The 12,647-nt window shown below is 39.8% G+C and overlaps 1 protein-coding gene across 3 annotated transcripts in view; it reads left to right on the top strand.

The window, feature by feature from the left end:
- UIMC1 (ubiquitin interaction motif containing 1) overlaps positions 1-12,647 on the top strand; it is a 109,526-nt gene that overhangs the window by 66,778 nt on the left and 30,101 nt on the right. For 2 of the 3 annotated variants that reach the window (XM_075209149.1, XM_075209148.1), the window contains 3 exons: positions 1,602-1,702; positions 7,026-7,188; positions 7,400-7,478. In XM_075209149.1, the coding sequence (XP_075065250.1) occupies positions 1,602-1,702; positions 7,026-7,188; positions 7,400-7,478 (343 nt within the window). Of the gene's footprint in view, positions 1-1,601; positions 1,703-7,025; positions 7,189-7,399; positions 7,487-12,647 lie in introns of all 3 variants that reach the window. The other variant, XM_075209150.1, reaches the window with a different exon arrangement.

The raw sequence follows: 12,647 nt of genomic DNA, 5'->3' as shown, positions 1-12,647 counted from the left end.
AAGCTCCTGTAACAACACTCTGCACCCCAACGTATATGGTGTCTCCCACTGAACTCAGAGAAAAATAAGTTTACAAATCCCATTATAAGATCAATAAATGTATGTGTTCGAGGAAGAAACACTTATTTATAATTCTCAGATGCAGTTGTAGATACATTGCAAATCTCCCTATTCCACTTTAGCTACAATATAGTAAGCAAACTTAGCCAATGTATGAAACCTTTTACTATTCTTTTCAAATGTGTACTGTGAAACAGGAACAACAACAAAAGACAAAACAAAGAGTGAATATGATAATGGTAAAGCAAAAATCAATGTAGGGTCCTGTCACCATAACGAGGAACCCACAGGCTCTTTATCTGGGCCAACTTTTGGAGTGTGTAACCAGGGTTAACCAGCAAACACACACTGCACCAGATCACATCTTACCAGGCTAACTGCAGCCTATCATTCACCTCCAGTACCATGGAAATTGGAAAATATTTTCACACTTAAGAAAGTAAATAATACATAAGTTTATTAATACAAAGCACCAACCAAGCTTTTAAGCAAGGATTAAATTACACATGTAACATAACACATAGTACAGTACCATTCAGATGCGCTGTTAGCCAACCCTGGGGTATCCCTTTTTGAGGCGTAATCCTTTGCTACAGAGGCTGTCACCCCACAGATCCACAACAACATCCCCAGAGATTCAAGAAGAAGAATGAAGCTTACTGGTGCTCAAAGTCCTTTCCATTATGCTCTGCTTATTCAATCCGTTCAGCAGCAGCTGTATTCCCTCGTTAGACCTGACATCCAGCTTCACAATCACCAAGTCTCTCTACGTTCACCATACACGCCTTATAATCTGGTCTCAGGATCTCCTCCTTTATTGTCGGAACTCCTCATCTTGCACCCCAATTGGAAGATATTCTCTTTCTATCTCAAGGCTGATTGGTAGCGGGAGATGAGATGCGTTGTACCTGGATTTAACCACTGCATTGCTGGTCTGTAGATTATCATGCTCTGGCTGAGCTGCACTTTCCAGAGTCTAACCTCTCTTCTGGAAGTGTAACACAGCTACCACCTGGATCACGTCTCCTCAAACCTGGAGAGATCTGAGAGAATGTATAAAGCTGTAACTTCTAAAACTGTGGGTTTAATGGTACATTGTCAACCAGAACACACTGAGAATTCATAAGAGAGGAACTGGATAATAAACCATAGCTAAATTGCATTCTGGTGTTTACCTTTCTGAGTTATCTAAAAGAAGAAATATAGGATTCCGAACAAAAAAAAAAGAACTTTTGAAATCCTGAAGTGCCACTGAATAACTTGGCAACATTGATTATTATTATGATGTATTAATTAGAACATGTTATGTGGTCATTACTGATATCCACATAACCAATATGTTTGTACTGATTGTGAGTAGATGTTAATACTTTTGGATGTCTTTTGATTCATAGATAACACATGGCTTGTTGACCATAAAGCCAACAGTTGTGCTTTTATATTTAAATATGATTTGCTTGTATTTGGAGAAGGCAGCTTCTATTAACCAATTGTGGGTGCTAGGGTTATGCCATTCTAAAAATGTATGTTTTTTCCTGCAGAGACACAGCCCAGTCCAGCCAGAGAAGAGGATTCTGGCAAAGAGGATAGTGCAGATTTAACAGAGCCAACCTCTATACCACCTCCAAACTCTGTACCACAGGTAACAATAATTTAACCAATGAATCAGCAAAATGTAAATGAAATAGTGATGGGAAAAATGACAACATTCTAGTAAACATAGTCTCAAGGCACACACATTATTATATGTTTGTTTTGCGGCAATATAGTAATCTTGAAGAGGTAGTCCACATTCATAGAATTGTATTGTCAAATAAGATTTGACTTCCATTCTGTTGGATAGAACAAGAGGTAAGCTCATGTCATTGGATACAACTGTATCTAAACGAGATCTGTTATATGTGGCAACTAAAGTAAACCTACCTGGAGTTTTCTCAGAAAGTGGACTTTATCTTCAAGCTGGACACAGTGTGGTTTTAATTGTGCACTTTGAACAGACTGATTGTTTACTGGACTAACTTTGATCAGACTGACCATACATTGCAACCCACACTTTTTATTATGTGTACGTTTTTTCATTTGTCCAGGAAATGTAGACACTCGGGCATCTGAACAACAGCAGTTTACCCTCTCATGTGTATGGACAAGTTTCTGACTGCTCTGGTGTGGCACATATCTACATTGTTTAGTGATTATGTAGAGAAGAGATTATTGAAAAAAGCATACTTAACTTGTTTTAGAATACTACAAATGTTTTCTTTAAACTGATAACTAGAAAGATAAGAAAACTTATAATATTTGTTAATACTGAGAATATTGGTTATCACATTTTTTTGAACAGTAGCTTTTGTATTAAAATGAAATGCATAAACTTGTATTTTTAAATACAAGCTATGGACCACGCTCTGTTTTAAAATGGTGCTGTCAAAATGGGCTGATCTAACAATCAGCCAATTTTGGGGTGCTGTAAAACAATTCTAATCTAATATTCCTCAAGGCTGGGGATCATTGTTAGATTTAATGATGAGGGGAGCTTAACAATTGAGTTCAAGCAACTCTTAAAATGTACAGTATTGGTAGCCATCTCAACACAGATTTTTTTTCCAGCAGTTTGCTCAGCTGGCATCACCTGTATTCAGAGTTCCTGAGTGAATTGGCCTTGTGGTTCAGATGGATAAATATAAATAAATGAAGGTTGTGTTGTTAGTATTTTATACATGATTTTTGTAAAGGTGGAGAGGTAGATAACATTGGGATTTTTGTAGTGCATGATAAATGTCCAAAAAAAATTTGACATGCTTTTACTCTGGTCCCAAAGTAAGACTTTGATCACCTGAAACTATGCTGTATATGGATGAAAACACTGTCTACAATTTATTCCTAAAACAAATTCTGTACTAAGCTTTAGTGCTAAAAACAAAATAGCAGTTTAAATTTTATCTTCTTCTGCTTAAATACAAACAACATTCTCTGAGAGTTTTATCAACTCTAATTATAAAGGCCCATCTATACGTATGGAGTAGTATTTTTTGTTTTCAGTTATCTCTTTATTAAAGCATGTCAAAGTTAACATAGTCATAAAAAATCCTCTTTACGGCATATATGATAACAATCAAAGGTAACAAAATCGGCAGAAATTGATTAGTTGATCATTAACACACAGAAGTGTATATGGTATTTGAAAGCAACTACAGATACCCTCTGAAACCCATTTAAAGAGTGCATCAATGGATATCTCCCATGTATCAAAGAACCTTTAAGTGCAGCTTTCCTTATGCCTCCATCCAGTGTACTCACAAGGACATTTTGCCAGCCGGGCATTAAGAAGTTGCCAGGTGGAGGCAGTTGTAATACTTTGTAATATTATTTGAACATTTTGGAGGTTATTGCCCACAACTGCCTGGACTGGTAGTCAGTGGTCTAACACACACTGTTGGCTGTAGTGCTTTCATAGTGTTTATTCTAATAGGAGAAACAATGTTTTATTCTATTATAATAGGACTCTTGGGCTCCTCAGCACCCAGGAGACAGGTGCTGGGGAGAACACTGCCTCCACCCAATCCATACAGAAAGTAAGGAAGAATTTTTCTCAGAATAATGAAGGGGCTGGGAGTGGGGTGTTTTGGACTCACATCTGGAGCACACATTTTCTTGTGGCTGATGAGACTGGCAGTAGAAATATTCTGTTGCCATTTATACCTCTAGGTAGTAAAATAAAAATAGCGTGTTCTGCATGTAGAGGGAGATTGACTAAATAGTCATTTGTGAACCTGCAGATGCAGGTTCAGAACCTTTTGCTTGGTGAGCAGTTCCATAAGTATCGGGTAATATCGGCCATTAAGGAGCCACATTTCCCCATGAGAGGGAGTTTTATAGAGAGATAAGGTTTTGTTTTTTTATCTTTTTAAAATGTGCTATAGTTTTTTAGTGGACATCAGAATGGGGTTGTCATGGATTGTTGCTGGTAAATCTTGACCATGTAAGTGCAGGAAAGCAATTCATTTTAATCCAGGATGGAAATTTTGTTCTAGTGATGTATTACCATAGATATCACTCCCTCGTATCCAATCCCTCAAGTACCTTAATTGAGCTGTCTAATCATTTAGTTCTCTATTGGGAAAATTATTTTCACCATTGGCTCTGGATAATTGAATCTTAAAAAGCCCTATTCTTTTTTTTTTTTTTTTTGTTTCTTTTTTCTTTTTTTTGTTTTTCTAAAAGCAATTTCAGAATATATTGTTTATATTAGAGGTATACTTACCAGCCGGCAATACTGGCAAGGATTGAAGTGGGTATACGAGTCTTGGGAATGAAATTATTTTTAATAGGTTTGCTCTATCCATATAGAAAAAGGAGACATTCTCAATCTTTCTACCTAATTCCCCAGTAGCTTTTGTGATATTGAGCGGCTATAAAGGGGCAAGGTTCTTCAGTAGTTGTATACATAGATATGGGATAGCCTTGTTTGCCCATTTCATTATTAAGTCTCTAGCACAGTGGGGCCTTGTAAAGCCAGTCTTCAGGTGTAATCCCACAAATTTATCAGAGTTAAAGAAAAACCCTGAAACGATACCAAATTCCTTGCTTCTGGTTCTTATGGGTAGTGATTCCCTAGAATTAGATAAATATGTCATCTGTTAAGACTGACCCACTTGAATGAACTGTAGTGTAGTGTAGACCATGTGTGTAAGACTCAAAGCATAGGGTCCAGTATTAGGTTGAAAAGTAATGGTGACTTGGGGCAGCCCTGATGCTTGCCCTGTGACTTGACTACTGCTTCTCCTATCGTGCCATTGATTAACAAAGAGGTGGTTGAGTATTAAAAAAAATAAAAAAATTCAAAGCAATGAAATTCTCCCCAAATACTATGCGTTTGTATCAAACAACCTTGTGGCCCTTTAAGCTAAGTAGCATTTGTAGAAGGAGATTGTATGGAAAAGGAAGCCACCACTGTTACGGTTTAGAAGACCTTTATTGTATTTCTTTAACAACTGATTAAATATTTTGGGGTTTTTTTAAATTCAGTATTTTTATTGGAAATTTTCAAGGTACATACATACCAACAACAAAACAAAAAAAAAAAAACAAATACAGAAAAAAGAAAATACAGTCGCAAATATGCCAATATTAAATACAAAATATCAGATAAATTGTAAGACACCAGTATTGCATAATGATAACATTTGTACAATACTCAATCAGGAATGTACATCGTAAATGCTCTTGCATACGTACTCTGCAGAGGCGGGGCTCTACTTTTTACTATGGACTTTATTATTGTTATAATGTAATCCAGGGGAACCAGACCCTCATGTATTCGGGACATCATGACTCGGGGATACAAAATAAAATGGAGACTCCACCCACCTATACCATATATTCTCAAACTTTGGCAATGCCTGCCTGCTCGTGTAAACAAATCTTTCGTGCCCTATAGTGGCGTTAACCAGGATTTTCCAACTCTTAATTGTGGGGCTCGCCGAGGCTAACCATAAGCAGGCTATGCTAACCTTAGCCACCATAAACAACTGGGAAATATACATTTTTGTCAGCTTGTTGACCTTTCCCTTCAGACGGAGCCCAAATAAACAGGTGGCCGATGACCTAAGTGGGACTTCAATTCCCGTTTTTTGAACACATCGACTGATTGATTAAATGTTTAGTTAAATCAGTTTGCATGGACTAAATGATTTTGTCCATTTTCCCTGTATAAATGACTTCAAATACAGAGCCATATTTCAATATGCTACCAAAAGGGCACACACTTTTATTCCTCCTGGTCATGTAATGGTTAAATATCTGCCAGTGTTTGTGTTTCTGGCATAGAAATTAGTGTAACATTTTCAATGAAGCAGAACAGTGGAATGAAATGGGTAGTCTGCTCTGTGATGCTCTACCATGGTGTGCTCTAGATTAAAGGCTCAGGGCACACCTTTTTGTGCAGGATTTGAGCAGCGGAATCCACTTGCATTCAGTGTTTTGGCACATTCCTTCTAATTGTGCCAGTTTCCAAGCTGAAAGACAAAACTATCAAATTACATCAGGTACAGCAATGTTATAGGCGCCTTGAAATTATGAGAACTGAGAAATTTTGTGGTGTAAAGTAGTGAGCAAAGTTTCTCACATTGCGGATGTGAAGAGGGACGTGTGCACTTTTCCAGAGCCTTCTGGGCATCTGGAAATACTTTTTTTTTTTTTAATGCTTTATGGTATATTTGTATGAAACATTTTTCATTTCATTTGAGCTGGCACAATTTTGGTGGGAAATCAATACAATACACCAAAATCTTTCTAAGTTTATTGTGGCTGTAGAAACTGCATTTTTAAAAAAAGTGTTAACTTGGAAATAATGGAATAAGTAAATAATTGAATTATTTGTTTGCATTCTAAGCTCTAAATAAAAATCCACAAAGTTCTGGTAATACTCTGATCCTTATGCTTACGGGTCTGTGTGTTCATTATATTTCACAGTTTGTTGTATCAAGTTTGTGTCGATGTAAAGCTGTCCACACAAGGTGCATTTTTCTTTGATCAATTGAACCAATCTGACCAATAGTAGCATATGCTTGTCATGGCTGATCAAAATCTAATGCAAATGAAATCATTAGGTGTGATAGAAAAACCTTGAAGAATGATGACTCTCCCTACTCCAATGTCATGGGTGGGTGTGATCTGGTTCTGTGCAGTGACTGAAGTTCCAGATTAGTGCATTTTGGCCACACATCTGGTTGTCCAGTAGTAGCGTCAAACAAGCATATCGTACCTTGCGTAGATCGCAATGCTGTTACAGTAATACATTTTACTTTGGTTTGATGATGTCAGTTTGATACCTCTTATAAGCTTTGTGTAGAACCTGTTGGGATGTTTCTCAAACCTATCTTAGTTATCTCCAACAGTACATGTTTTCCAGATCTCTATTCAGTTGCACAGGTATGGTCAAAGTTGTTTTTGTGTTATCTTTGCAGGCTTGTTTTTCCAATGGGCCTCCTGCAGAAGACATTGTATGCCTGGACCAAATCTGCCCCAAAAATGTGGAGTGTCCAATGTGTGGGTGTATATTTTCCTGGGCTCAGATCGAGAGGCATGCCGCAAACTGTGATGGGACCAATAGCCAGCAAGAAATGGCTGGTTGGTATTATTTAGATTCTTTACATTTATTGTGCTAGACAATGAAAAGCAAAATGTATATACTTTCCCCATGCTTACAGTTGATATATATCAGAAAAGTTACAAGTACATAAGTATTTAATCGTTTTTCTAGTGGAAAATGGAACAAAGTTTACATAGAGGTTTGCATGTTAGTAATATATTTAATACATCTCACTTGGTTTTGATTAAGTTTTGAGACCAAGACACAAACCGATGAGACGAAGTCATGCTGGATCAGATGACCGTATTCTATCGTCAGCCTCTGGAAAGTAAGTAGGTATGCTCATATTTGTTTTGTTGTTTTTAACGTAAGACTCCTCGACCAATGTTCAGACACCAAAAAAATAATAACAAGGACTTCTTTTTATTTTTATATAACAGTAAATTAACTGACCTACCCAGGGCTACTGATTCAAAAGCATTTTGGCTCTGTGGGGTTCTAGACCCCATTGGAAACCGATCACAAAATGAATACTAAAATTGATTCTATTATTATAAATACCACCAATAAAAAATATGTGAATGATTAACCTGAATACAAATGTGGCACAATGCCTGCATTTTTTTGCATATAATATATAGTGTGTGTATATATAATATATAGTGTGTGTGTGGGACATTGACCTGTTTACACACCAACACTGTGGGGACCTGAGTCGTAGTGGGGACAAAATTTGAGGTCCCCACAAGGCTTCACAAGGGTAATCACTGCAGGGGACCTTGCTGATATGCTCAGCATAAAAATCTGGTATGTCCCCACTAGTCACAGTTGTCGGAACAAAAGTGTGCGTGTGTCCCATGCGAAGGGGAGAAAGTGTGTGTGCGCATACCACCGATACAGGCCACTATTCCGTCCAACTGTAGAACAGGAAGCGGAAGTGACTGCATCATTACCACGCTTTGTACACCAAGCGCATGAAGACACTGTCGCAGCCGTCTGCTGCTGAAGGCAAAGGGGGGACATTGAGGAATGACAGAGCCCACCGGTAGACCAGAGAGCAGTGGAGATGAGTTTGCCCCTGACACTTCGGAGGACAGCGGTTCAGACACCAGCGGAGATACCCCGTTGCCCACCAGTGCAGGATAGTGCAGGTACCCATAGATGAGTTCTATGGACGACCATTCTCGACCTTCTGCTAGCCATGTTTTTAACACAGAGGGTCGGAGAGATAACGCGGTGTCTGGCAAAATGGTGTCCTGAAACAGTGATGACTACAGGGCGTATAACAAATAGCAGTACTGCCTGTACTGTGAGAAGCCCCTCTTAAAAATTGCCCGGCACATGGAGCATGTTCACCGCAATGAGACTGAAGTAGCCTAGGCCCTGAAATTCCCCAAGCACTCGAAAGAAAGGTGCATGCAATTGGCACAACTTCGCAATAGGGCAACTTTGCACACAATGTTGAGGAAATGAGGGCAGGCCATGGCGTTCTGGTCCCGTGCAAACTTCCAGACAAAGATTTGCTGAAGGCTTCATGCACTGTGTAGCCTGCCAGGGCTTGTTTGCAAGGAAATAGCTGTGGCAACACATGAAGAGATGTAAGCTAAACTGAAAGGACAAGAAGCTCAGACCTGGCAAGAACAGAGTCCAGTAACTGTGCGCCTTTGTTCAGCCTGTTCCACCTGACATCAGTGATGGCTTTTGGAAGCTCTTGAGTGACATGACCCAGGATGAAGTCTTACTCGCAGTCAGAAATGATCGATGCATCATGCAGATAGGACAGCATCTGTTCAACCGGGTCTGATCAGATGTTGGCAGGCACGAGTACATCCGTCAGAAGCTTAAAGAAATGGGCAGGCTTCTGCTACAGGCTTTTTAAGAGGATGGAAGACTTTATCGTCCCATCGAACTTTCTGAACGTAGTAGACACTTTGAAGCTGGTAGCCGGCTATGATGAGGAGAAAGGTACATTTAAGACACCCTCGCTGGCACTCAATATCAGGCACGTCCTGCAAAAGATAGCGAGCATTGTGGAGTGCCGAGCCATGATGGAGGGCTGCACTGCTGTGGTTGAAAACACACAAAATTTCAGGAAGCTATATGAGGCGAGATGGAACGAGTTGATCTCATCGACTGCCTTCAAAACTCTTAAGGAGTCCAAGTGGAACATGCACTTGTACCTCAATGAGAAGCAGCAAGCCTACCGAATTGGGCTATCCACAGAGCCTACGGTTAACCACTGGGCACTACTATTCGCAAAAGTCACCCTGGCACAGGTGATCTTGTTCAATTGAAGAAGGGAAGGGGAAGTTTCAAAAATGTTGCTGACTACCTTATCCTCAAGATATACCTCGGATCTCCACGAAGATGTGTCCCTAGCGCTTTCCGAAGTTGAGAGGATTCTCTGCCAGCACTTCACTCGCATTGGAATCCGAGGAAAATGAGTGAGAAAGGTCCCCATCCTGCTGACACCAGCCATGCAAGCTGCAGGGGAACTTCTCGCAGAAAAGCGTGACACATGTGGAATGGATAGCCAAAATGTCTACATGTTCGCCAGACCAGCTGTCTTGTCACACTTCAAAGGCTCCGATTGCATACGACTGTTTGCCCGAGAGTGTGGGGCCAAGCATCCCCACACGCTGTCTTCCACGAAGCTTCGAAAGCACATTGCCACTCTCTTGAAGGTCCTCAACCTAAACGACACAGAACTGGATGAGTTGGCAGAATTCCTTGGGCACCACATCAGGGTGCATCGGCAGTATTACCGCCTCCCAGAATGTACCCTTCAACTCGCCAAGATCAGCAAACTGTTAATTGCTCTCGAGAGTGGCAGAGTGGCAGACTGGCTGAATTCAAAGGCAAGAATTTGGACGAGATGCACATTGATCCGGATGGTAAGTGGAAAATATGGTGTCTGATGTATGCTTTTGACTTTTACCTCGTCATTTACATATCTTTTTCCTTTCAGAACTGGTGCAGCTACAGAGCGACATGTTAGATGATGAGCAGTCTGCCCTGACAGAGGGACAAGTGGCCAAGCCTTTAGTCGTCACTTACACGTCAGAAGAGAGGTGGTGTATGGCATGTCAGATGATGAGCAGTCTGCCCTGACAGAGGGACAAGTGGCCAAGCCTTTAGTCGTCACTTACACGTCAGAAGAGAGGTGGTGTATGGACCTGGCAACACAGTACCAGTGCCCAGCAATAGCTGTGTGTACGTACGTACGTACGTACGTACGTGCGTGTGTTTTTGTGGGTGTGTGTTTGTGCGTGCGTGCGTGTTTGTGCCTGTGTGTGTTTGTGCGTGTGTGTTTGTGCGTGCGTGTGTACTTGCGTGCGTGTGCGTGCGTTTGTGTGTACGTGCGTGTGTGTGTGTACGTATGTGTGTGTGTGTGTGTTTATTTAGCGCCAGCATACACTGCTGCGCTTTACAATTGTCAAAAAGCATAGTAATGAAACAAGACTAGGTGTTAACAATCAAACAAAGAGGATATGAAGTTCCTACTCATAATCTTACAGTCTGTGTTCATTTTACATCTCCCCATATGCTGTATTATATAAGGGAAATTTATATATCAATATATACATAGATTTCTCAGTACCTTGGAGATTGCAAACCAATCCCTCAAAGCTGTGAAGGTAAATAAATCCTATGTAGTTTATTGTACCTTCCTGCATCACATCTGACAATGTCAACATTGGGAGTTTAGTGGTTCTTTAATATACTAGATGATGAAAATGCCATAGTTCACACAATGTGGTTTCAATGGATTTAGTTGAAAACTCCTTATGCATAATTTTAGAACTCTAGCAAAATGTACATTTTTGTTGTTTTTGTTAAAATACAGCTTTTTAGCACTGCATTCTTCCCATCTGGTGGGTTCTCCATTGCATCCAGCTGTGCGCTCCTCTTTTCGATTTCAGTCAGGCGGTCATGTTTGGAATGAATGAAAATTCTCTACATTTGAAAATACTGGTTCCTGTTGGAAACCAACCTGTACATTACAATCTGTATTTTTATCTTAACTCACTGAACTTAGCCAATAACTAAATAAAAATTTGGTTGGAATTCACCTTTATGCTAGCTTGTAGCCTTGAATGATTCTATTTTTACCATATGACTGCTGTTCTGACCATATCTGTTTTGATGATTATCATGATATCCATGTATTCCTCTCTCCTGCCATTTGGTGACTCTGTGACAATGGGGGGGGGGGGGGGAGGGGGGTATATTAAGTGGATCTGGAGTAAAGGCACTTTAAAGCTCAAACTATTTGAGTCAATAGCTTCTCTCCTACTATGCCCCTCCCATCTGGAGCCATCTTCAGTTTTAGTAAATTGCCCTCTGGAGTAGGATGTTTTTTTTCCAGTGGACTCTTGCCCTTATTTTTGCATGTTTTTATTTGTTTCTTCCTTTAGGATTTTTACTTTGACTAATCAGGAATGTTTTCCCAGTGGTGACGTGCTTGTCAGTTTCCTTCACCCTGGGGCCCTTGTTCTTGGGAGAGTAGCCTCTGAAGTTTCCTCTCCCCTGCAGCCTGCTAGCACCTCCCACTATTAGTGCATGCTATACCTAAGCCATCACACTGCTCCCCTGTAGCTCCAGCAGCTGTCCGTATGTTCCCTAGCAACGAGCAGAGCACTAGCAGGGGCAACCGCCAAAGCAGGTCTCCTTAGTGGAGAGTACAGCTTCAGTGACCTGATGGATAAGTACCTGTCTGTAATATCATCAGGGAGGCGTCTGATTGGCTTCAAATTTATTCTGCAGCAGGACAAGAACCCCAAATATACAGCAAATGTCCTTAAGAACTATCGTCATCTTAAAGAAGAACAAGGAGTCTTGGAAGTGATGATATGGTCCCCACAGAGCCCTGATCTCAACATCTTTGAGTCTGTCTTGGATTACATGAAGAGACAGAAGGATTTGAGCAAGCCTACATGCACAGAAGATCTGTGTTTAGTTCTCAAAGATTTTTGGAATAACCTCCCTGTCGAGTTAATTAAAAAACTGTGTGCAAGTGTACCTAGAAGAATTGACGCTGTTTGAAGGCAAATATTGATTTGATTTACATTTCTCTTCTGTTCATTCACTTTCTATTTTGTTAATTGATATTAATAAACTATTAACATTTCAATTTTTGAAAGCATTCTTACTTTGCATCATTTTTTCACCTGCCTAAAACTTTTCAACGGTAGTGTGTGTATGTGTATATGTATGTATATATGTGTATATGTATGTATGTATGTATATGTATATAAAATCTCTATCTAGATTTGTTGAGTAACTGCCAATATATGTGACATTTGTTTGCCCCCAACAGCAGTGTAAGAGTTAGCCATTTTATCCATTTCATATGATATCTGTTCAGTCATATGTGTGATAGTTTTAAAAATGTGATCAGCTAGTTTTACTGCTATAGATAAAATGTACTTGGGATCTATTTAACAAGTGGTGAACAACTAATATGCTGGCAAAAGGCTCTTTCACTGTTTATTTG

The sequence above is a fragment of the Mixophyes fleayi genome, chromosome 4 (genome assembly GCF_038048845.1).
Source record: "Mixophyes fleayi isolate aMixFle1 chromosome 4, aMixFle1.hap1, whole genome shotgun sequence".
NCBI lineage: Eukaryota > Metazoa > Chordata > Amphibia > Anura > Limnodynastidae > Mixophyes > Mixophyes fleayi.
This window is presented reverse-complemented; position numbering and strand designations above follow the sequence as displayed.